We start from the raw sequence: 25109 nt of genomic DNA on the forward strand, positions 1-25109 counted from the left end.
CGCGCTATTCTGGGTCTTTGATCAGGCGTCGCGACCTACTTCGAAACCTTTCCGAGTCAACTCTCGATCCATGACTTCAAACTCCCATTCTTTTCTTTCCCCGTCAGCATTATGAATGAAGGAACGTTCTCAGTTAATTACCATCCATCTCTAGATTTTTATTGATTCCTTGGCCTTTTTATTCATTTCTAAAGACTTAAGACTACATCATGTCGGTTGGAATTTGGACCCCTCCTTCTCCAAAGACTCGAACAACTACGAGGATACTCTCGAACCCGAGCGAGCAATGGAAGCTTTCTCTTCAGGAAGTCAAGTTGCTTCATCTAAGATGCCGTTACAAGCAATGTGCTGCGCGTTCCATGGAGGTTTTGACCAAATACGAAGACCAGGTTTGTAGCACTCTCATGAACTACCCTCTAGACCTACCCTGCAGGAATCAAAGCTAATCAAGCAAACGGTCAACCCAGCTCCATAAAATCCATGAAGCATACTTCCAATACTACATTGCAGCATCATACGAAAACCTAGGACGAACCTCCCACAACTTTTCTGGGAATAAGATTCCCCTTTTACGAATTGCCATGGATAGTTTCATAGCTTGCAAATCTTCATTGGAAAGTGCCTTTACAGATCCCGCGCGTACCGAGGAGCTAGAGCCATTTCCTGATTTTAACAATGCGGTTGGTCGATACCCTGAATGCGAGCCTTATGTTGGCAGTCAAGGATATATATTTTACCAGATTGCACGGGAGAACTCACGTCCCCCCGCTCTTTTCCAGGTCCGATGTTGTGATGAACCAAGTTTGGCAGGGACCCAACCCCGCGCAAAGAGAGGAATGAGGCAATGCATCGATGTCAAGGCTGATCTGATTCCTCAGCCACTTCAGATCCGCAAGAATCGCAAGGATATCATGCCGCAGTACAACCAGGCTTTCAAAAAGCCTTTTGCTACTACATCTGGAAGGCCTCTCCCTGAGCCTCCCATCTCTATCTCCGTCAGTCCTGCACCAGAAGCTATCAACGGCACTGCAGCCTTCACACCACCACCAACTCCAAAATTCATGGATAGCTTTCCAGAAGAATTAGAGAGTAAGGAGAAACCGACACCACGTATGATGAGCCTGATTGCCTCACTTTCCTCTCAGATAGATGAGAATGTCAGGGAACTGTCAATGCTTATCAGCAGAACAATGGAACTCCAACGTATCCATAAAGCTCGGAAGATGAATCGTCTGGCTTCCTACTGGAGTTTCACACCTACGTATCCTAATGGGCCGTCTACCATCAATGGAGATACCGAGGTAAATGATGCACAGCTTGACCAGTGCACCAATGGACGGGCTAATGGACAATCTACACTTTCTAGTGAAGGGAAACAGCAGCGTATTGCGCGTCTGAGAGCCGAAGGATGGAACACGGTTGGTATCAAATCGATTGAACGCGGTTGGAAGGGAACGCTCCACTATGATAGACTCTGCAGTGAAGCACTTTCGGAGCTATATGAGTCCTAGTCGAGGATCCAAGCTTGTCTCTTCTTATTTTTTTTTTTTTTTTTTTTTTTTTTTTTGTGTTGTATGGGTATGAGGATCATTTTCTCCGGTATTTATTATTTGGCATCGTGGTTTATGGTTTATGGTTTATTATGGTCATGGCGTCCTGGTGGTGGTGTTACCATATCTTTAGGCAGAGGAAGCATGGGAAGGGGGTTGGCTATGAGCATACTTATCACTTACACGTTTCTATTACTCCCAACAGGCAGCTAATGAAACCAATTGAAGCAAGGAATTATCTTTTAAGACCTCGTTAAAAGCTGGGGAAATATTTTCTTTCCGCCCTTAAAAAAACTAAACAAAAAGAAAGCGCACCAGGAGGTAATCACAACACCAAGAAGCCACGAAAATAGACAAACATACGGAGTATTATGAACACCAAACCACACGGCTCTTTGAGCCTTGGAGTAGGCCATTCCATTGCCCATATATCCAAGGCGGCGTGATTAAAGATTAACCAGCCATTATTCTCGTTAGTTTACTTCCTTTTATCCTTCTCTATTTTCTCTAGGGCTTCCTTTTCGACTTGTTGTTGTTGCTCCTGCTGCTTCATCTCCCGGACCTTGGCGAGGACTACCTCTCTGAATATAGCGCCCCGTGCAAGTCTGCTGAGACGACCCTTGTTAGCCGGTGCCGCACCCTCGGACGGCTTGACATCCGCAGCAGGCTTATCCTCAGCCTTCTTTTCCTCAGCTTCATCAAGAGTGGTGCCGGGGATATCGTCGCCTTCATCTTGCATCTTCAAGGCCTCAATGCGGTTGGCAAGCTTGATAATTTCGATTCCGCGCTTCAGCCTGTTACGAGCAATGTAGGTCTTGAGTTCAGGAAGAATGTTGTGATCAGTGGCTGTTTCACCCTTGAGCCATCTGTGTTGTAGAGCTTGTTCGCTAGTTGATCTGAGAGTTGGGTCTGGCTGGAGGAGAGTGAGGATGAAGTCCTTTGCGTCCTTGGAGACATCCTTCCAGTATCTTTCGTGGAAGACAATGCGGCCCGATCGACACTCTTCGATCAGGTCATTGAGAGACTCCGACCGGAAAGGGGAGTAACCGCAGAGAAGCGTGTATGTGATGACGCCCATAGACCACATGTCGACGGCCTTACCGTGGCCCTGTTTTAACATGACTTCTGGAGCAGCATATCCAAACGAACCGGCCATGGATGTGAGTACTTCTGTGTCGCTGTCAAGCATCTTCGCGATACCAAAATCCGCTAGGACTAAGGGAGATTCTTGTGCAGTAGTGAGATATAGAAGGTTCTCCGGCTTCAAATCTGTTAAATATCAGTAACTGCTACAAAATGGGGGTTGGTCCTTTGCATACCTCGGTGAACCACGTTGCGCTCATGGAGATAATTGACGGCATCTAGGACCTGTCGGATCGTTTGTGAAGCATCCTTCTCGGTAAATCGTCCGTAATCGCAGATTCTGTCAAAGAGCTCACCACCAGTGGCTAGCTGAGTGACGATGTAGTATTTGTCCTGGCACGCGGTTAGACTAGCAGATCAACCCGCCGAGGAGTTCAAGAAGTGCGCACCTTTGACTCAAACCAGTCATGGAATCTGACTATATTAGGATGGTGAAGTCGCTGTAACATGTCCAACTCATCGTACACCATCTGCTCGTTTCCCTTCACGTTCTTCTTAAGAATAATCTTTACGGCAACCTTGCCGTTGGGGCTGTCTGCCTCCCGAACAATGCCATATGTCCCTGCACCAAGTGTCTTTCCAAACCGATACTGTGCTCTAAGGGAGATATATGTAAGCCGTGAAATTCTGCGTCATCCTGCCAGTAAACGCTGGCAGTAGACGGTGACTTATGCGTACTTTTTATCGTAACTCTCTGGCTGCCCTTGCAGCTTGTTCAGCATGTTCGTGACTAGACGCAGCGGGGAAAAGGAGAATATGTCAGCTCTCATCCTCAATTGCGACAAGTAACAGCTACCTCGAGCATCATCGGCAGACAGACAGACAATGTTGACAATGATATTGGCGTCTGCGATGAAACAGGAGGGACCGCAGTACAGCAAACGAAACCAGGCCGGCTGCTCGAGAGGCCTGTACCCCTCATCAAGGCGCCTTAGCAGACCAAGGGGGGGGATGACGGGGCGAGAGTCGCGTAAGACTTACAACTCATCTTGCAGGTAGACTGTCAGCCACCGCTTGTTATTCTATCGGTCGGTCGTCAGAGTCGTGGAGGGTGTGGTCGGGGAGAGAATGTTGCAGGTGGTTGTTAGACGTTGAAGAAGAGGGGCGGCGCTGCTGCTAGTTAACTAGTTAGTTATAGCGAGTAACAAATATTCCTCGGAATCCGTTTGATAACTAACTGGTTAGCTAAACCAACGGTCTCGATCGAAAAAGAAAGTAAAATCCGCCCTTCAGCCTGGTGACGAGCAGGGTTGGCGCTGCGATATGCCTGTATTGTGAAGGTTGATGGTGTCGTTCAATCACCACCAACGCTGACGATGATAACGAGCCAACTAAGATACGAGAAGCGCCACAACGCAGCTCCATAAGCTCAGCCACAGCGGGAGCTGACGCCGCCGAGTACATGCTTAGCATATACCAAACGCTGTGCTGATGTGCCGCTGTTAGCGAAGCCAATGTCTGCGGTTGCTCCCAACTTGCTCCCAACCTGCTCCGTCTTAACTTGAATATGGAGTTGCTATTAACAAACAATACTTGATGCAGAAGATTTGAACAAAGCCCGGGTTGGTTGCATCCTTCAGACTCATTGGATAACTTCCTAGCGGTCAGTTAGGAGATGTTCAAGAGTTGACTTCGTGAAAGAGCAGGTTTTCGATGTATATATATAATGATTTGATTGATTTTATTGCCGGTTTCCAGGGGTCATGCTGTGATGAACCCAGCCCACATAGGCCGTGTTACTTTGGCCGTGTATGTCTAGTATCACCTTTGCAACATATAGATTTAGTATTGACAACTTGCCAAAATACCATCCTCTCATGCATTTTATATTAACTTAATATTAATCTGCTGCGTATTAATTTAGTTGAACGCCTTTATAGACCAGGTTGAGGCTACCTGTTCAGACCTTCCGACCACAATGATGTGTTGACGTCTGCGGTCGACTATAACCAGCAAGGGCTGCCAGTAGGCAATTTGCTGACTTTCAAAGGGCACTTAATATCTTACTGAAACACTCATCTGGATCTTTTTGCAAACCAGAAAAAAGACCATACTAACTTCTACCGTAACGTAGTAATGCATCTTGGATGCTATGCTTCGAGCTTACCGAGAGGCCGATACATGGTCAACTGTACATTCGTATGAGCTTATTCCAGAAATTCGAATACTGAGCTGCTGAGAAAATCAACACATGTGGTAGCACAGCCAAAGACTTGACTTGGAGAGAACTGCTGGATATGAATTACCAAAGGGGCAGCCTAGTATTAGGAGTCTTTATCGGGCAGGTTCAAGTCAGGCTACATTTCCACGACGGCAAATTAAGTTGTATATTGCCGGAGGTTGATCAATAGTTTAAACGTATTTGCATTTTCATCGGGGTATATGCGAGTTGTGCGCCGGAATGCGGGTGTGGCTCCTGGGAATCATGGCCCTGGTGCTGGCCGAACGTAACTGCGTAAATGCATGGCATGATAACCTAAGGACTAGGAGTATAACTTATATATTCTGGCATTAGTTACGGATGAGATATATGTGTTTTCAGAGAAACCGAAATATAAGAATTGACGCCGATGTTGAAGCGACGTTGAAAACAACCTTCAACGCTCGAAATATTAAAATGCACGGCCCACCGGCTGGATCAAGTCAGGTGACCTACCTCAAACAACACCGGAATATCTATTATACTCTCCGAACAAAGTTATTACATAATCACAACAGCCCAAACCTTATCAAGAAAGTTTATTTAGAAGATTTTCTCGACAAAAAAAAATATTATGTTTAACTTTTGATAAAGATGAAAGCACGACAATGCTTCGCATTTAAGGAGTCATTGTAATCAAGGCAATCATGTTTGCTGCTCCAGGGTGGTCTGTCTCTTCTTCGGAGCTTAAGCTTCAGACGGAGACACCAGCAGCAAAAGATGTGTCCAAGTCTCGGGATACTGATGGCTCGTCCAAGAAACGGAAGAGAGCGCCTGGTACAGATGACGATGGCGGAAAGGTCACAAAATCAAACGTGAACGAGATGTGGAAGAGATACATTGAAGGGGAAATACCAAAGCAAAAGAAACCACGGCCGGAGAAGAAAGTAGCTCAGCCAGTTCAAGGGAAACAGAAGAAGGGAGAAGGCGATGGAAATATAAAATCTGATATACCAGCCTCAAAGGGCAGCAAGAAAGCTAAAAAGTCGAAGAAGGATAAAACATCTAAAAAGGAGCAACAAACAGGGAGCAATATGACACCATTAGGTACCCGCGAACCAAGTACGGCTTCGCCTACCATGACTTCCTCGCTTCCACCACCACCTCCTCCTTTGCCAGAAAATTCGAAACTTACTCCACTTCAGCAGTCTATGCGGCAGAAATTGATTTCAGCTAGATTCCGTCATCTCAATGAAACTCTTTATACAACGCCATCCACTGAGGCAATGGAACTATTCACGAATAACCCTGAAATGTTCGCCGAATATCACGCTGGTTTCTCACGCCAGGTTAAAGAGTCGTGGCCGTCTAACCCCGTGGATGAATACATTGAACTGGTCCAAACCCGAGGCGAAGTTCGTCCCCAGCATAAACGACAGGGGAAGAAACCAGCTCAAAGCAGCTCCAGCCTTCAACCTCTTCCAAGGAAGGCCCAGGGCCTCTGCACCATTGCTGACATGGGATGTGGTGATGCTCAGTTCGCCCGGGCTCTTTCATCTTCCAAAAAGGCAATGAAACTCAAGATCCATAGCTTTGACTTGCACGCCCCCGATTCCGTGATCACCAAAGCTGACATCGCCAATGTGCCACTCGAAGATGGCAAGGTGGATGTTGTTATATTCTGCCTAAGTCTGATGGGAACTAATTGGGTATCATTTGTTGAGGAAGCGTGGCGTATACTTAGAAGTGATGGCTTGGGTGAATGCTGGGTCAGTGAGGTAAAAAGCCGATTTGGAAAGCCAAATAAGCAAAAATCGGCCAGAGGATCCATTGGCAAAGTTAAGAAGGACAAGTCTAAGAAGAAACAGAAAGGCGATGAGGAGGAGGAAGATGCTGGGGAAGATATATTCGCGGAGGATCAGGTCAAAAAAGCGGATGATGACGATCAAACAGATATCTCAGCCTTTGTGGAAGTCTTTGCTTCGAGAGGGTTCGTTCTGAAGCAGGAGAGCGTTGACAAGTCCAACAAGATGTTTGTGAAAATGGAGTTTACTAAATATGGGGAGCCGAAGAAGGGCAAGTGGGCGAATCCAAACGGCCATGTCGAAAAGAAAATACCGTACAAGAAATGGGGTGCTGCATCAATTCCGAGTGATACGGGGATGACAGCGGAGGAGGAGAGTAAGGTGTTGAAGCCGTGTGTCTATAAATTACGATAGTATATATAATTACAACTTCCGAATATTGGTAATCATAAGGAAGATTTTGGGGTATATCTATTGTTTCTACTTGGTCCGGTTGAGTTGCGTAAACGTTATGGCCTTGTAAAATCTATGGGATTTCTTGATAGCGACATTAATCAACCCAGGCCGATGCAGCATTCAAGCCCCATACTAATTACTCCCCAAGGTAGATACAACTCGCCCCATGTCCTCATCGCTATAGATCTGGAAGCCTTTCTCTTTTGTGACGCTAGCAAGTTGAACGTTCTTCTCGTCGAGCTTCTCTTCCATGACCTGTTTCAGCGTCTTGAGAACCAGAGTCTCGGCCTCAGCTAGTGTCAACGAGCGATGATATTCGTTTTGTAGTTCGGCTTGTGCCCCCTCACTTCCGGATCCTATAGCCTTTGCATCATAACGGTAGAACGTGCCAGATGGCTCAGCATGGTACCTATGAAAGAATAACTAAGTTAGCAACCGAACTATGGCTTGCGATGAAATGGTGCTAACACGTACAACTGCGGGCCATCCTCGTCGTATCCAGCAATCAACAAAGCCACTCCGAATGGCCTGCTCATTATACTCTCTTCGCCATCAGCACCCTCTCCAAACCGAAGGGCAAGGTCACATATTGCCTGAGTACAGCTCTCGACTCTTAGCGGCTCTGAATAATGGAATCGATGGTTTTGTGTCTCCACTCGTGCGTGTTCAACCATTGACCTAGCATCAGCTTGCAGGCCGGACATCGCACATCCTATGTGTTGGTCTATCTCAACGATCTTCTCAACCGACGAGGTCTCCAACAGAGTGGAGGTGACTCGCTTTTCAACACCCAGAACGACACCCTCAGAAGTAGCAACCTAGTTCATGGTAACAATAGCATGTTAGAGAAAAATCACGCAGAGCTTTCTTTCGGACGAGGATAATTGCGGATAGCATCACGTACTCCGATGGCAGTAGAACCTAGTTTTATAGCTTCGAGAGAGTACTCTACTTGGAAAAGACGGCCTTCTGGCGAGAAGGTGCTGTATGTAGCTTGTATAAGCAATCATGCGCTCGAATCAAACGGTCAATCTCATCATGATATACTTACTTGATTCCACGATCTGGAGGGGTGGTCGGTTAGCACACGGTACTATGCTGGAGGGACTATAAAAGCGGCACTCACCATACTCGGACCGTGCGATAAACATGATGATGTAGATGCTACTCTGAACGAGTGTTCAGTAGATCGGCTGTCGATATAGCAGGAGTTACCCTTGAGCGCAGCTTGGGAAGTGCTCGTCTGGAGCTGTCTGTAATGCCCGATGTTGTTGATCTCGGCGGTTGAGCTCGTCCGCCTTCTTGCTGCTGCCTTTCTTTGGTCCACGCAAACAGAAGAAGTGCCTGGGCAGGCCGCGCTAAACCCAAACGGGAGCTCCATCAGCATCATAACTAGAAACGCGGTTTTGGGCGATGGTCGCTCATATCAAACTCCTTGCGAACAGGTCCTCGTTCTCAAGCAGTCAGGTTCACGCCGGGTTACGTCTTTTTAATGACTTATGATTATGAATTCCCCGTCCTCCGCAAAGTCAAGGGTGGCACAAGAGCGCGCTGCAAGCTATAGCAACCCTCTCAGCAGGCCTGGAGTCCCCTCCACCCGCGCTCATGGAAGAGCAACATCCAGACAGGAATCACCATTTTCACGAGAGACCACCCCAGTAGCCGAAGGCCGGCCTACTATAAAATCCATAAATAAGAGTCATGTCACTTCCAGCGAAGTGCGCACGGAAAGAACTAGCGTAGTGACCAGGGAGAAGATGCAGAGCAAGCAACGATCTGCCAAAGAGAATATTGCGCCAGGGAGTCCAAGGGACTGGGACAAGAGTCGCATGAATAGGGACCAGCATAGAAGCAATTCAATAGCTATGGTGACTGAAAAACCTCAGGTTGACGGTTTGTTCGCACACCATGATCCATCCAATTTTCATCCACCAGTTACTAACTGATCAATTATCCCAGTGCCTTGGAATCCAACGGTCTCCCTTATACCTCATTCTACCGCGCCGCTTGCCAGTCGAGTTTCCATCCCACCTTTGTTCTTAGATTTACCGAAGGTGCTACGCCCAGGATCACTTCGAGATCTCTCTTTAGATGCGCAGGAATCAGCAATTCTACAAGACTTGCTATTTGTGTTTATGGGATATGAAGGCCAGTACATACACTACGCCAATGCATACAACCCGTCTGTAGAGACAGATCGCTTGGTAGGGCCCTCGTTTCAAATAACTCCAGGACTTGATCCAAGTTTGAGAGACCTAACGATTGCAATGTTGAAAATGGCGACGCACTACAGCGCAATGGAGGCATTTGTAGAAGTGCAAAGCAGATCGGAATTTGGTGCTGTCAATCATGCGCTATGCGCAGCAATACGGAAACTTCTCAAAGATTATTTGATTATGGTGGCTCAGTTAGAGACTCAGTATATCAATAACCCGAACTTCACGCTGCATGTCATGCACCTCCATACAATGCCTACCAGCCAGACCCTTGCCCAGCTGTACTCTCTCGGACAGGAACTGTTGAAGAAGAATTCGCTATTGGCTCAAGATCCAGATGAGTCAATTGACGATTTTGATGATGTTGATAATATCCTAGAACAGCCTCGTGAGGGAGGGGAGCTGGCTCCGGGAAGCATGTCTAAGAAACTTTGCAAAGGTGGTAATGTGCTCGGTCTCATTAGCCAGCGCCTGGCTACGTTCTCAGGGGACCCGGCTACCGGTGTATTACTTCAAACATTGCTACGAGAAGCCAGTCGGCCATACATGGCCATGTTGAATGAGTGGTTGCACCACGGTGGGATAAGAGATCCTCACGCTGAATTTCTTGTCAAAGAGCAAAAGGGTATCAAGCGTGATAAGCTTGAAGAGGATTATACCGATGAATACTGGGAAAAACGATATACTATTCGTGATCACGAGGTCCCTCCTCAGCTGGATGCTGTTAGGGACAAAGTTCTGTTGGCTGGCAAATACCTGAATGTCGTCAGAGAATGTGGTGGTGTCGATATCAGCAAGGAAGTAAAGGATGTTCCCAAAACATTTGACGACCCACGCTTCCTCGATAATATAAATGGAGCATATGCGCACGCAAATGCATCACTTTTACATCTTCTCTTAACGAAGAACTCTCTAACAACCCGTTTTCGCTCCTTGAAACATTATTTCTTTCTGGATCGTTCTGATTTCTTCTCATATTTCCTTGAACTTGGTGCCTCCGAGCTTCGGAAGCCTGCGAAACATGTTAACGAAGGGAAGCTTCAGTCTCTTCTCGATATAGTACTGCGGCAGCCGGGAAGCATTGCTGCTCAGGACCCATTCAAAGAGGATGTGAAAGTCAGAATGAATCAAATGGGCTTGACAAAGTGGTTGATGCGTGTCGTGAGTGTATCTGGAATTGACCAGGATAACCCTGAGGGGGGTATGGAAAAGTACCAAACTCCGGCCCCTCAATCATCTGAGAACGAGAAGGACATCATTGGATTCGACGCCCTCGAACTCGACTATCTCGTCCCATTTCCTCTTTCGCTAGTGATCAGCCGCAAAACCGTTCTCCGGTATCAACTTGTCTTCCGACACCTTCTATCCCTGAGACACCTTGAGACGTTACTTGTTAACTCCTGGCAAGAGCATAGTAAATCTACCAGCTGGAAACACAAATCCTCGGACCGCAAAGTTGAACTTTGGAAAAGGAGGGCATGGACACTTCGTGCCAAGATGCTTGTGTTTGTACAGCAGCTTCTCTACTTTTGCACTGTAGAGGTGATGGAACCCAATTGGCAAATATTGATGAACAGGGTTAATGGTGATGGCACTGAGGCGACTGAAGTGACAGTAAATGGGACGAAACAAGTCAACAGAACTGTGGATGAGTTAATGCAGGACCATGTCGACTTTCTTGATACATGTTTAAAGGAATGCATGCTTACTCAGGGGAAGCTTTTAAAGGTAACATCACAGGCACCCACAGCATAACCCGTACTAAATGCTAACTTACAACTGTTCTAGATTCATTCCAAACTCATGACATGTTGCACAATGTTTGCGTCCTGGTCTGCGTCCTCATTGACTCGCAGCTTGGCCTCGGCAGATCCAGATTTGTCAGGGTCAGTAGATTCATCCAAAGCTTATGACCCCTTAAGGCTTGCCAAACTAGAGGACACTCTTAAGCGATATGAGGATCATTTCAGCCGGCATCTACGAATTCTGATGGACAGGTAAGGCTATACAATCTCCACTGGAACGTTCGATGCATCAGCTAACCTTGAACTTAGTCTCAACTACTTCGCTGCTACAGAGAGTGTAGTGCTACTGAAGCTTGCTCACTCTCTAAGTGCAATAGGGAACGAGGAGTGATGGATTTTATGACTTATGGAGAGTTTGCAACAATTTTCGGCTCGCACTATGCCGAATCCGAATCCGGCTTGCTCTGATTTTAGAGGACCAGAGGCTAAATATAAATAATGCCTTCAAGTCCATTGATGGACACATGGCAAAATAATCAGGCAGATGACCAGTCCCTTCGCGGCCGCCAGAACTTTGTTTATCTAAATAAATGCTGTCCTGGCTTAGGGATAGAGGAGGGAGCTCACCCGGAGTCAACTCACTGCCGAAGTTATTGGGAGATGGCCTTGACCGGCCGTGATGATATAGCCATGCCATGATGGGAACAGTAGGATCTGATATCGGCCGAATTCTTGATCATTCATGATGGACAAAGCAGCTAAATCAAAGGATATCAAAGAAGTTTATACCGTAGAATATATAATAAACGCCTCAAACTCCAATAAGAAACAATAACGAAGCAAAGGACTTCGATTATCATTTCAAATCATGCTTTCTCCTTTTTTGAGCGTTTCTTAACCTTTACTTTCGCCTCCGCGTCATCTTCAATCTTCCTTTCTTCACCCTCCTCAAGCCGTTTCCGCTTCTTCTTTTTCTTCTCCCCTGTATCCTCCTTTGGTGGTATGAAATCTTTCTCCTGCTCCTTCATCTTCTCCACCCTCTTTTCCCTCTGTTTTTCCATAATCTCCTCCTTTCGGGCTCTCTCCTTGGCTTGTTTACTAAGGAAATATTCACCACTCTCAATCTGCAGATCAACCTTACTCTTCTCCTGAGCTGGTGGGAATGGTGTGTAAACCTTCTTAGATTTATCTGTAACTTTGAATGGTTTTCGTCTCTTGCTGAGAGTCCGTTTCTTGAGTTGCGGAAGAAACCTGTCCCACGATTCCTGCGCCAGTTGAGGATCCTTAGCGAGCTCACGTTTGATCATTAACTCCTTGATGTGATAGATGGGGTGGATGTTGTTCATGCAATCTTCGACAATTCGACGGACTTCCTTCAAACCCTTGAAGGGACCCATTGCAGCAACTGTGTTTCCCTGGACGAGTAGATATGTGCCCGTAAGAAGCTCAAGGGCTTTCAGCGTTGATCCGGAGGGTCCCAGAATGCGCTGTCTCCGTTTCACGAACCTCTCCTTGTTCCGGACTAGGTTACGAATCTTGATGATGTCGCATGCAACGTCATCCTCGAGAATTTTCAATGCCTACCATGCATGCTGGTTTAGTTATACACCTTAGATAATACAACATATATAAATTTGCAGGTTTTCTTACTTGAGGGGCTGGAACACTTCTCGCAAGAAGTTTGATAAGATCTCTTGCTTTCAGGATAGCAGCAGGGTCAAATGTCTTTCGGGTGGTCTTGACAGTCATGTTACCCTCCACAAGATCAAGGGTGCAGGCGATACCGCTCTTCTCCAGCGCCTTGGTTACCAATGGCCATACTTCTCGAAGATATATTTCTCGATACTTTGGGAACAGGCTGACGAAAGAGGATTCTTCCGTGAATGTGCCGCCGACATTATCGGAGGGTTTGAATTCTTCAATCTATTCCGTACCAAAGGGGTGTATTAGTAAAGAGGTCGCATGTAAACGGTGGGAGCGCAACATACCTTCCACTTGTCAATATCATCTGTATCCCAAGGCTTATCCCTCTTATATGTTGAAGGCATTGTGTTCTTATTGCAGAACAGACCGCGCGTGTCCTCTTGGTCTCTTCCCGCGCAGCTTGAAGTGAGCTGTTTCGATATCGCGATGAAGATTAAAAAGAAAGAAGCTTGGATGGAAAAAAAAAAAGTGAGAGAGCAAGCTAATTTAGGCAAGTAAGCCGAGACCCAGCCCACGGTTCCAAAGACAGAAGGTTTCACGATGATTATGTAATATTTAATACTATTATCCATCTCACGTGCCACACTTGCCCGAGCAGGCAAGACTATGCGTGTGCCACGCGCTAAATACAGCCAAGCTTCGCGTGACCCCACTATTTTATAAGCGACCGCGGTTCCCAACAAGCGCCGCGAACCGTTGTTTTGGCACCGGCTCCATGCATCTTATTTCGAAGTCATGGCGATTCAGACAGAAGGAATAAGGGAATAACACGCACACAAACGCCGAAGGGGAAGCTTCCTGCGCTGCGGCTGCATTTGATGCCCGCACTGGCATGAACTTCGGGCCCAAGCGACGGAAATTTTATCGCATGCAGGTCCTTCTCTGTCATTCGCTAGTTAACGGCTCGGTAACAGCGATCCACCTTGATCAAAGCGTTCTGCTGGCCCACTACTCGATATATTAACAGACGTGGGAGGCATTTATAGATGATTTATGTGGTCTATGTACAAGGAATCCAAGTTAAGATGGATTGCCTGATCTATCATCAGACAAAAGCCCTTCATTCGCTCGCCTTGAATCGAAAGGCTTGAAGGGCCATCTGGATGAAAGCTGGCAACAGTTGTGCGGAAGGAATTGACGGGGGTATTAGCTTGTTAGCTGCCAGCTCTTGGAAGCACTCCTCGTTAGCTAGTTTACTCCGTGCTCTTTCAGCCCAAGGTTCCAAGACTAAGGGATCGCCACGGATGAGTTAGTCTGATGCACATCATAAAAAGAACATGGATAGAATGCGAAGCAGAGACCACCTAGAGCCGAAGGCGGTGCTGGTGACAGTGAGATCAGGAGAGGCGTAGATAAATGGAGCTTTCCATAGCTCACTTTAGGTAGCGAAGGCTGTCAGACGAATGCGAGAGAAGGCAATATCGTCCTATGCTGCTATTCATCAACTAATAAATAAACATAATTAGCATAAATAAGCCAAAATAATTGTTAATCCCGAAGTTTGATACTCACCTAGCGCCAGCTAACTAGGTACACTCTCCAAAGTATAATGCGTCCCAGAACCTTGGGAGGCTACATCTCACATCAACACGCAGACGAAGCCGTTGCATCAAGACCTCAGCCTCCTTTCCCGTTAATACTCACAGCTCTTAAGCTGCCCTGCTGCAATCCGAGCCGATAGCTAAGGTGTCACATCGTGCTGAGGTTGTGGTGTTGAGCAGACTGGACGTTTGCCAGCCCACCACCTTGACACTCTCCTATTTTGCTTGATTCTGAGCCCCCATCCATTACTGTCAGCAACCTGGATTTTCTAACAGCAGAGATCTGACTGCAAGACTCAGAATTTGATTTCGTGAACGCTTATCAAGCGTCTGTCCCGAGGACCGCGTCCTTCGTTGTCGAACCGATTGAGTCGTCGGGATGACCAGGTCATCCATCCAAACCCACCTACCTAACAACTCCTATTCAGCCTACCATGTTTCTCCGGACAATCCAGACATAGTGAAGCCTCGAATGATATTCGTTTCATCGACGCTCATTTGCCAAAGGGAAAGTGAAATCTTGACCTGGCTTTGGCGCTATATTATTACCAGCGCATCCCGACCGCAATTCCAGCACATCGCCACATTGTGCGGCCATAGTGCCCGTCCCAACACACAAAACCATGCCTCTGACGTTGTGGAACAACCATCGACAACCCCAATATTAAACGAGTTAACGAAGTTTTGGCTATCCTTGGCTTACCGATGATGTATAACTAAGCTCAGGTCCAGATCTTAGGTCCTGAGCCTGGGATATGTGAGAAATCATGAGAAATCATCAAATATCTCGTGAGAACGTGTTTAAAACACTCAATTCGTTTCTCCCTTCGTGTTCTTGGGAGAAAGATCTTTCAATATCGACGTGGAATATCTACAGGGCTATCAGAACAAATAATCAGAACATGTCTGGCAGACTCTACCCCTGGACGAAACTTTATAGGTCACGGTTTCCGCCCGATGCAAACATACCTGCGACGTCAGATTAAAAAATATCAACCTAGCCGATAGAGGTTACTTACAGAGGAATATATGCCTTCAGTGAGGGGTCATCTGCTTCTTGCCTAGCACCTGTTAAAAGTTCTTGGAACTCAACCTCAGACATGTCAAGCCCGTGCATAAGTGGGTATAGCCCAAGTGATTCCAGGAGAAGATGAACATTCTTTCGGTTCGCCTCACCGATAGCCTTCATCCTCGGATCTGGTTATCAATTAGCTGGTTGCCGTTGACCAGTTGATAGTCAATGTGGCTGCGGGATCTTATGGGTCTTACCCGTTGACCATCCAGATAGGGGCAGAGGTATTATTTTAGATTCGATATCAACAAGACCAGCTGAAGCCATTAGACCAGCAAGTTTCATTCCACTTCGAAGATCTTTCACGTCTTCTAAAGCGGCAATATAACTTGTGCTCCATTTTCTCAGGCAGTTGCTTTCGGTCAGTGCTCCGTTGTCCGACTGGACGTTAAAATATACTTCAACCATTTGTGCCCAACCACCTCGTTTCAAACATCTAATGTAATATGGTACTCCATTCAGCACCAACCGAAACTATGTTGTGGAAGTTCCTGCCGTTTATACCCTCCCAGGACATTCATCTACTCACCTAGAAATATCACGGAGATAGCGTGGCCACCTTTCCTTATCAAGACCGGAAGCAACCAGGCGCGAGTGAACCAAATCAAATTGGTTTGAACGAAAAGTGAAAGTGCGGTTTAAATCGTCAACCTAGTCCACGGTTAATATACAATGTTGATTGGCAAGACTTCTAAAGATGGGGAACATTACCTGCAGCCAAAGGTTATCCGGTGTATCATCAGGCTTCATATGGGGAGATACATCAATCCCTATTACCTTCATGACGCCCTTTCTTTTAGTGGTAACCCTTTCCCAGACCTCAGATGGCATGGCTCACTTCGCAGTCTGGATATTGCTCAGCAACCTCCACGGCCCAGGTACCCGATCCGTATCCGCAGTCGAGCACTTTATCCAGCTGCTGGACTGGCGGGAATATAATCCTATCATCGAACACCTTGCTGAAAACCTGCTGTTCCAACTCTAACCTCTCGATCTCTTCCTAATCATGAATGAGCCATGTTTTGGTTGGTAAGGGTTGGAGCAGACAACACTACGCACGTCGTCAATAGGAGCGAAGTATATCTGGTTGTCGAGCGCATATTTCTGATACTCCCGTCCCTGGAAGGTTATAATTTCCAAATGTGCGTTATCCAAGGCTGTGGTACCGAAATGAGGATCACTGTGAAATTTGCCGTCAGCCATGAAGAACAGACAATGATCGAGAGACTTGGAGCCAATATTACTTCATTCTGACGGTGTGGGACTCTTTCTGAAAGTTTAGTTACTCCAAGGAAGAAAATTTATTTTCGGCGGGCTTTCTCGATATAATCGATCCACGAGCTATGTCGGAAAGTTTAGGGGAATGATAGTTTGCTTGCGGAAGGCTAAGGCGACTCAAAATATAGGAGAAAGTTCTGCCTGTCGTTGATATTTACCGCCGTGTCAAATTGTCACGAGGGGTGGAACTAAATGTTAGGCCATGGAGTCGCCTTCCTGCTGACTGGCATTCATAATATCAAATCCTTGCTCAGCCTAAGTTGCGGCAAAGCCGACCCCCAGGTAGATCCGGTCATCGGTCATGTAACTTATGACCTTTACGGATAACATTTGGGTTGCTCTCTATCATTAACAATTCACTGACACATAATAGAGTTCTTTGGACCGAGTACCGGCCCTCAGACTAGCCGTCACATTGGTTGTCAGGCCTGTTGCGGAAGGTGCCGATACCTTGATGCATGCCTGAACGTGGATATCCACTATGGGCCAACATAAGCAAGAAATCTTGTTTCTCAGTCATGGGAAGGATGGGAATATCACACGTACAGCGGTGGGTCCCTAGGCAACTCACCTACGAAGTCGATGCAAAGATCGATCTGTTTCTTGCGAACAGACCTCGATGTATTACCCCAGGCTGTGTTTACCCTAGTGTACGGAGTATGATTATTGGTACAGCAGCCTAGAGTTGGATAGAAAGATGAGCTTCAAAAACTGTCCCAGACGAATATGCCTGGGCTAGCTGTCTTGGATTGATGCATGGCTGAAATACCCTAGCGAAAGGTATGGACTGACGACGAAGTGGAACCTGAATGCACCCGTTATAACGTTCCACGTATTCAGATCAGGGCAGCTCGGAATCGTGAATACCCATTTCCTCGATTTAAACCCCGTCGAAATATTATTACTGCCATTATTTGAATCTCCCAGTGACATGGACTTGGGTCGTTCAGTTACCTTCCCTTTCCCCGCTAGCTTGGATCAAAAGGGAAGGATTCACGGGCCGCTGTCCACTATATCACCGAATATAGGATCTTCAGCGGGCCTTGATACTAGCTGCATTTGCCTGCAGCCATCAGAGCTATCATGACTAGGGAATATTCCGTGTTTAGCCTACATTATCTTACTTATTCGTATGGTGTGCGGAAACACATCTATATCCGACCCCGACAAGGGCTACTTCTTCTCTACATGACAAACTATATATTCGAAGCAAGCTAACGCAGGAGCTGACGCAAAGCATGAAGTTGGTGGATCGGATCACCTTTTCACGGCTGAATATGTGATGCATGCAATCCATTATATATTGGAGATATTTATACACAGGGTTCGAAGAAACCAAGCACTCGCATAACGCAGTTATTTAAACATGATTCTGAATGTTATGATTGACGAGGCACAGGACCGAGACAAGTTTATAATAATTATTACAGGGGCATACATTTGAACAAACGGCAAAGAATCCGTATACGGTCAAAACTCGCTTAGAGAGAACGATACCATCTGTCAACATGGAGGACCTCAGTCTACCTGCAAAAACAGCAGTCCAAGATCGTCTCACCCCACAGCATTGGTTGCAGGCCAAGGTGGAGCTGCGCTGTAATGTAACCTGCACTCCTGAAAAATGAAGGATTATCCGCCACAGATATCACGAAAACATGTACTTGCATCAATACTAGTCATGGCTTTATATGGGGCGCGCCCAATGGCCAATGGAGTGAGTTCTCTGAATTGGTAACCACACTGATCTTATATTATATTACTGGAAATCGTGCCCTCAGCAAGAGCAAAAAGAGGATCCCTGACCTTGATCAAAGCTATCAAACCGAATCAGTTCAGTGGGAGTCTCATACAGCAAATATATATACATTTACCAACCCCATGCACTCCCTATACCAGCCCATTGGGAGACATCGTGACCCCCTTGCAGTGTCACATTAAACGGAGAGTCGAGAAAGGAATGCTCCACGCATTTCGAACAACAGGATCAGGCCTGGTAACTAAGAAATATGTGAAGAGCTTCCAATATCCATACCTCATGTCCTATGTGACGCCTACCTGCTAGCATGGATGTATGCAATAAAAAGTTTTCAGCTATGTTAGCCAGCGTGGATTGTCAACCCCTTCAGAGTGATTGCCTTGCAGTCCCTGCCATAGCAGGGCCTCTTGAATACGTGCACCACGGGGAGAACGGGTAGTCCCGAATCTGGGAGATTCGATACCCGCCCTATTCGTCCCAGAACAAGGGTTCTTCATGCATAAGCAGGATTAGTACGTTTGACGGGAATGGACAAGCATCCCAAATCGAGAGATTCTTCCGAGCTCGGATTCTACCCGTAACACTTGGTAACCCTAAATTTCTATTCGTTTTCTGTCGTATTAATTGCAGGCCATGCAGCTGCGAAGGAACAGAACGACCTGCTGTATTATTATTATTGCATGCTGACACCGGAGACATGGATTAGCGGTGTGCTAGTGCGAAGTTTGTCTCCTTGTCAGCGATCAGGGGTTGTTTACAGGGCAAGGTCAACATCAGCGCTGGTCGTGAAGAATCGCTTCGTTGGGAGCAGTTTTCGTGCTACGGGGCACAGAAACGAGCGTACATATATGGACAGCTATCCTTTGGAGAAGCGAGGTTATTTGTAGTCAGGATTTTTATTATGTTAGACGTTTCAGTTATCTTTAACTCATATCAAGGTAATGATGATACCAGGTGACGCTGATTATCATCACACATCAATGCATGGCCCCAAATTCAGGGATGCTTATTCTGTGTTGGTGTATCAGCCTAGGGTAAAAGCAGCGCAGGATGGGGGGGGGGGGGGCGATTATAGGGATAAGATTTAGGGAAGTCAAACGCCAGCTTTGTCGGACAACGTGTGAGAGAGAGGACATTTGAAATCACAGTCCCTTCTTTCCAGATTCCCTCTCCCTCTTTTTAAGAGCTCGCTTACGAATAGACTCATGCATCGATTTGTTAAAGCCTATGACTGTCTTACTTATAGGCCCAAGGAAGGTGACAATGCTCCAGGCCATCAGGGCGTGGCTCCAGTATGGAACGGAGGTGTAAGCATAGGAGAAGAGCCCCCCACTTCGCCCAACATGGCCGAGGGTAGCACGGACGAAATCTCTTGGATTTGGGATAGTCATGCTGGTTTTTCTGATCTTAGACATGGCGGAGGTGACGAGGTAACTTTGGGTGAGTTGAACAGTGATCCCGTAAGGTTCTAACTCGGAACCCAAAGAGCTTGACCATTGTTGGAGGAATGCCTTGCTTCCCGAGTACGTAGCGAGCAGAGGAGTTGGGAAAAGGCCACCGAAGGATCCCATTGTCAAAATCAGCCCACGCTTCCGCTCCATCATGCCTGGCGCAACCAACTGAGTGACCCGCAGCGTACCAAGGCAGTTGATAGTGATGATATCCTCCATCTCTTCCGGGTCAGTAAGAACGAATGGGACCGGGATGGAGTGGCTGAGTCCGACGTTGTTGATAAGAATGGAAATGTCCATTCCCTTGATAACTTTCTTTAACTTCTCGTAATCGTCATCGTCGTTATGGGAAAAGTCCATGGCCATAGTCTTGGTTTGGACGGAGGCATTCTTCTCGCAGATCTCTCCGGCTACCGCGGCAAGCTTGTCGGCTGACCGCGAAACAAGTAAGATATTAAACCCAGCGCGCGCCAGCTGGTGGGCGTATTCTTTGCCAATCCCATCAGACGCGCCGGTAACCAGGGCCCAGCTGCCCTTGGGGCCGAACGAACGCAGCTATAGGTACAAAACCACTGGTCAGCGCACTGCGCACAAAGAATAGGCTCGAGAAGGTCAAAGAAACTATCGTACCGGCTTCCCTGGAAGCACGAAGATGCTGAAGAAAGCTCGCAAGACGCCAAAGAGCTGCGAGGCAAGGAAGAGACCTCCAACCGCAGCAACAAAGGTAGACGCAATTGACGCCCACCCGGCCGGTGGCTCAAAGCGGAAATTATGAATTGTCTCACACAGGGTCATGTTGGCTGCCCGCTATGCGCTATGCTCCCTCTCTCCCGGTGTTGTCTGTAGGATCGGATGCTGTCGAGGCTGTCAAGCTGGGGAGACGCGGCGTTCGGTTGACTTTTGGCAGGCTCAGGTCTGCTAGTTAAACGAATAATTATTTACTTGCACACGCCAAGGCTGCGCGACTCAACCAGCCTGCCAGCCCCCTTTTTCTACTTTGCCAACGCCAGCTGCAGATTTGATAACAGTCTATATTCCGTGAAAGAGAGGCCGAAGAAGAGCCGAGTCGTATAAGCGGCACTCAATTCAGGTTTACATTTGGCTAGGATGGACGCAATTGCTGCTTACCTCCCTCAACACGCGGGATTCCTGCCCAAGTGGCTTCTCTTTGTAAGAAGGACCTTACGCAGGACAATAGCAGTATAAAAAGAGAAGAACTCAAGCTAATACGTTCCATTGCATCTGCAGGTCTCGGTCGTATCGTCTCTAAATACCTTCCAGGCATTCGCCAGCCCTGCCTATACCGGCCAGCTCTACTCAGCGGCCCCTGTGACACCTCTATCCTCGCGCAAATTCGGAACATGGACGTTCTTATCCTCTGTTATTCGCATGTACGCCGCATATTACGTGTCTAATCCCCAAGTTTACGATCTTGCCATGTGGACTTATGGAATTGCTCTGGCCCATTTTGCCAGTGAATGGCTGATTTTCGGCAGTGCAAAGGCACAGGGGAGGTTCATCAGCCCTTTGATCGTAGCCAGTTGCAGTTTGACATGGATGTTCACCCAGAGAAGCTGGTATCTGAATCTGTGAAGCCCGCTCATTAGAAAACAAAGGACGAAGAAGAAATAACTAATAGAGACACTGGTATTTTTTTTCATGGAATGTTTGCATGACACGGTACGGCAATTGATTGTTGCCTTGGCTTGTGTTGACTGTATTCTAACTCTGGTTCCAAAAGCCAGCTAGTTGAATCTACAAAAAAAGGGGCTTTTCTCTGGATGAATTCCTACCGATGGCTCAATATTAAATCTTCAATGATATATCCTATATACCAGTCAATACCAGTCAAGAAGGTAATATCCTGGGGTCAAGAGTTAGAGCTTCTTTCTATACAGCTCTCCTGCGCAGTCTCTTAGCCTTGCTGCAGCCTGCTCTGGCGTAATGTCACGTTGAGGTTCTGCAAGCAATTCATACCTAAAGTAAGAGTGAATGTTAGCTTTTAACTCCTTTCTGGCTGGAAACAGGCAAGCAGAGAATCCGGTATGCTGACCCTACTAAGAACTTCTTAACGGTAGCGCTCCTCAGTAGCGGTGGGTAAAAGTGAAGGTGAAGGTATGAGCAGGCAATCTCCTCCTCCGTACCGTCCAGCGGAGCCTGGTGAATACCCATACTATACGGGAAATGGGTTTTGAAGAGATTATCATATCGACGGGTTAATTCAGCAATTGCCTCCGCTAGATGCTCTTTTTCTTCTTGGTTCAAATCTATCAATGCCCTTTTATGTTGTTTGCTTACGATCATCGTCTCAAAGGGCCATACGGCCCACCAGGGACAGAGGACTAGGAAAGTGTTATTTTCAAACACTATTCGCTCCTTCTTTTCCATCTCGAGCGAGGCATAGTCTTCGAGCATATGGCTGCCTTCGTGCTCCTTGCAGTATCTCAACATCTGCAAGAGCTCCTTTGAGGGTTCTTCGGGCAGGGTGCTAGTTGTCCATATTTGACCATGCGGATGAGGATTGGAGCACCCCATTGTTGCTCCCTTATTTTCGAATATTTGCATATATCTATATTGTTCCCTCGGACTAGATATTTGCCTTGCTGGTGAGTCGGTTGAAATCCCCGCAATTGCATCCGATTTGTACAGGCATGATTTTGGTGACAGATGAAGTGCGTAAATATCCGTCCAAACCTCTATGATAGGGACAATCTCCTGCGGCAAGAGGTCTGCAAGTGTGAGATTGTGTTTGGCAGAGAATGTCAAGACATAGCATCTGCCCTTGACTGGCTGGGCTTGGAGAAACCGTGTTGATGATAGGGATGCTACTGATTTATTTAGCAACAAAATGCACGCTATACAGACACCAATGGTATCAATGGTATGAATACAGTCTTCAAACTGACCTTTATCGTCCGTCTCATAGCCTGCCTGGCTCTCCTTAACAGCGCTATAGTCGTTAACAAAGACAAAGACCTTATCGTACTGCGGATTTCGGTCGCCTTGCGCTCGCTTGTTTCCAGGGCATAAGTAACAGTTTTCATCGTACTCCGGAAGCGTAGACTTGGTTGGTGCTTCTTCTTGACCCCTATTACACGGTGATTGTCAGAAAACAAGACGCTCTTGTCCGTTTTCAATGCCTATCAAATTGACTTACTGCCATGGTCTTTTCGTCCGATGTGGGGAGACGAGAACATGCGAGTCGGTAAGTGGGTTGTATCTCCGATGCGATATGTCGTCTAGCACCGAACTAACCATCTTTTCGTCCAGCTATCTTCTTTTCTCTGTTTGCTTGCTGAGTTTCTCAATGCTCGATGCCGTGGAGACGTTTGCGGGAGGTTAAAAAATTAGAGGCTGCTCAACCCCCACTGGTTATAACGTCATAACTACTTCACCTACCTAAACGGTGTTTATTCCAAGGCCCCCTTAAAAAAACAACAGCATGTCAACGACGACATGCCAAAGAGCTTGAAGACTGGGAGCTGCATTACATAGTGACATTTTGTGTTACCCTTCTTATCTTAGATTGCGTCTCGATCCATGATTCTCATGTCAGTTGCATGGTCATAAAAGCATGTCAACCGGCCCAGGTTCCAAGGACCTTCTCCTCAGAATCAGGCTCACGAAGCCTGGAATGATCTATTAACACTTTAGATTGCTCTATGAGCTGATGATACCCTATTCCCTGGCCTTAAGAGGAAAAAATACCACCTCCAGCTGACTCTTGATGGCCTGATTCATGGGACCATCCACGCAAGCTGAAATACGATCGATATTTGCCCGACTAAATAAAGCATATAAGAGTGACATATAGCAAAGAGCTAGGTGATATAACAATAGCAGCTCTGATTTACCATATTAGTTGCTGCAAGACATCACAGTCTTGCCCCAGTACTCGTCACGTACGCCCATACCCATGGAGCTGCTTTACCAACAAGACATAAAGGTGGACCAAAGGTGGACAAGGGTCAGGACAAAGTCATATTCCTTGCACTAAGATAAGACACATTCGCAGCATACTGAGTGTTTCGAGTGACCGACAGGAAACAAACCCGGGTTCATGATCAATTGATCACAGCAGCTCGAAAGGAGATTACTGAACACTTTCTCTAATAGCTTCAGGGGATGACCCTTGGAGGGAATACCACCATCCCCTCTATATATGCAGTGAATCATGTGTGTATCTGCATGAAACTTTACGATATGCAATTATGTCACTGTTATGCAGTACAAGGAAGGGCCTAGCCCTAGCCGTCCGGATATCTTGCATTGCCTTTTCCCGTGGTGACCTAAGGTTGCATCAAACAGGCACACACCACAGCTGAGATTGGTTCATGCCAGCTGTCAACAAGAGGTCTCGCACCAACGCAAACGCGAAATGATGACTGGAAACACAACTCTCCGCGCTACCAACTCCTTCCACTCTCACTCCTTCCACTCTCCAGCAGACTCCTATTAATAGGCGGATGCACAGCTACTACGATTCAGCCGCGCGGGGCTGGACAAGCTTAAGCGACCGTTTACTGCGTACCCGTAGTGGTTCAAAGTCAATTACGGCGGTGTTAATGAATGGGATGCTCGGAGTTGTCAGTTTTAACTACTGGTCAATGCCAGAAAACAAGCAACCATGGACCCCTGCACATCCGTCAAGTTAAGCGAAGACTAATCAACACATCTATCGATATCTATTATTGACTGCGTGTATGCACGTATTTAGGTGATCATGTCCATGCTGGTCCCTCATGGATTTCCACCTCCGCCATTGTTAAATTGACCAAATCGCTGCAAATAGATCATGCAGATTCCTCCACCAGTATTATCCGGCGAATTACCAACCAGTGCAGAGAGTACAGAAAGAGTATGAGGAAAGAAAATAAGAAACAGAGTTTGGTAGGATCCTCGTCGAAAAGGGGACCAGGCCTTGTCAGCTATACGCATCTGGATCCTGGTATAACGTGCTGTTTAATGCTTCTCTATCCCTGCTTGATCCGTTTAGGGAATATGCAGAGAGTAGTTTGATTCGACGACGTGCAAAGAACCAAGGATATGTGCACAATAACACGAAGAGGGAAGAGTCCTACTTTACAATAAGTCCTTCTTTACATTATCTTCAGGTGCTGGGCTCGGAAGGCTTCTTTGGACATTATTTTTTTCCTTGCAGCGCAGTGAGTGTATAGGGGGATGGAGAGCCAAAAATATTAAAAAAAAAAAAAAAAAAAAAACAAAAAAAAAAAGGAAAAAGAAAGAAGAAA

At 46.7% G+C, this 25109-nt stretch overlaps 9 protein-coding genes across 9 annotated transcripts; 3 read left to right on the forward strand and 6 right to left on the reverse strand.

The window, feature by feature from the left end:
- Positions 1 to 209: 209 nt before the first annotated feature.
- On the forward strand, positions 210 to 1511 carry TRV_00014 (uncharacterized protein; the record flags this gene model as incomplete). Its single annotated transcript, XM_003025765.1, has 2 exons — positions 210 to 389; positions 468 to 1511. The coding sequence occupies 2 exons, from the start codon at positions 210 to 212 to the stop codon at positions 1509 to 1511; spliced, it is 1224 nt and encodes a 407-aa protein (XP_003025811.1).
- Positions 1512 to 2028: 517 nt separating this feature from the next.
- On the reverse strand, positions 2029 to 3415 carry TRV_00015 (uncharacterized protein; the record flags this gene model as incomplete). Its single annotated transcript, XM_003025766.1, has 4 exons — positions 2029 to 2819; positions 2870 to 3026; positions 3083 to 3290; positions 3372 to 3415. 4 exons carry the CDS (start codon positions 3413 to 3415, stop codon positions 2029 to 2031), a joined length of 1200 nt encoding a protein of 399 aa, XP_003025812.1.
- Positions 3416 to 5540: 2125 nt separating this feature from the next.
- TRV_00016 (uncharacterized protein) lies at positions 5541 to 7052 on the forward strand (the record flags this gene model as incomplete). The annotated part of the gene is made up of 1 exon (XM_003025767.1): positions 5541 to 7052. The coding sequence occupies one exon, from the start codon at positions 5541 to 5543 to the stop codon at positions 7050 to 7052; it is 1512 nt and encodes a 503-aa protein (XP_003025813.1).
- Positions 7053 to 7226: 174 nt separating this feature from the next.
- On the reverse strand, positions 7227 to 8245 carry TRV_00017 (uncharacterized protein; the record flags this gene model as incomplete). Its single annotated transcript, XM_003025768.1, has 4 exons — positions 7227 to 7503; positions 7569 to 7912; positions 7999 to 8087; positions 8221 to 8245. 4 exons carry the CDS (start codon positions 8243 to 8245, stop codon positions 7227 to 7229), a joined length of 735 nt encoding a protein of 244 aa, XP_003025814.1.
- Positions 8246 to 8599: 354 nt separating this feature from the next.
- On the forward strand, positions 8600 to 11065 carry TRV_00018 (uncharacterized protein; the record flags this gene model as incomplete). The annotated part of the gene is made up of 2 exons (XM_003025769.1): positions 8600 to 8987; positions 9186 to 11065. The coding sequence occupies 2 exons, from the start codon at positions 8600 to 8602 to the stop codon at positions 11063 to 11065; spliced, it is 2268 nt and encodes a 755-aa protein (XP_003025815.1).
- Positions 11066 to 11921: 856 nt separating this feature from the next.
- On the reverse strand, positions 11922 to 13103 carry TRV_00019 (uncharacterized protein; the record flags this gene model as incomplete). Its single annotated transcript, XM_003025770.1, has 3 exons — positions 11922 to 12635; positions 12706 to 12978; positions 13044 to 13103. 3 exons carry the CDS (start codon positions 13101 to 13103, stop codon positions 11922 to 11924), a joined length of 1047 nt encoding a protein of 348 aa, XP_003025816.1.
- Positions 13104 to 15315: 2212 nt separating this feature from the next.
- TRV_00020 (uncharacterized protein) lies at positions 15316 to 15780 on the reverse strand (the record flags this gene model as incomplete). Its single annotated transcript, XM_003025771.1, has 2 exons — positions 15316 to 15497; positions 15570 to 15780. 2 exons carry the CDS (start codon positions 15778 to 15780, stop codon positions 15316 to 15318), a joined length of 393 nt encoding a protein of 130 aa, XP_003025817.1.
- Positions 15781 to 19548: 3768 nt separating this feature from the next.
- TRV_00021 (uncharacterized protein) lies at positions 19549 to 20652 on the reverse strand (the record flags this gene model as incomplete). The annotated part of the gene is made up of 2 exons (XM_003025772.1): positions 19549 to 20412; positions 20488 to 20652. The coding sequence occupies 2 exons, from the start codon at positions 20650 to 20652 to the stop codon at positions 19549 to 19551; spliced, it is 1029 nt and encodes a 342-aa protein (XP_003025818.1).
- Positions 20653 to 21734: 1082 nt separating this feature from the next.
- TRV_00022 (uncharacterized protein) lies at positions 21735 to 22842 on the reverse strand (the record flags this gene model as incomplete). Its single annotated transcript, XM_003025773.1, has 2 exons — positions 21735 to 21874; positions 22002 to 22842. Coding segments are annotated over 2 exons (981 nt in total), but the record flags the coding sequence as incomplete, so codon positions are not given.
- Positions 22843 to 25109: the final 2267 nt, after the last annotated feature.

Source organism: Trichophyton verrucosum (assembly GCF_000151505.1).
Source record: "Trichophyton verrucosum HKI 0517 chromosome Unknown contig00001_1.f1.exp, whole genome shotgun sequence".
NCBI classification, from domain to species: domain Eukaryota; kingdom Fungi; phylum Ascomycota; class Eurotiomycetes; order Onygenales; family Arthrodermataceae; genus Trichophyton; species Trichophyton verrucosum.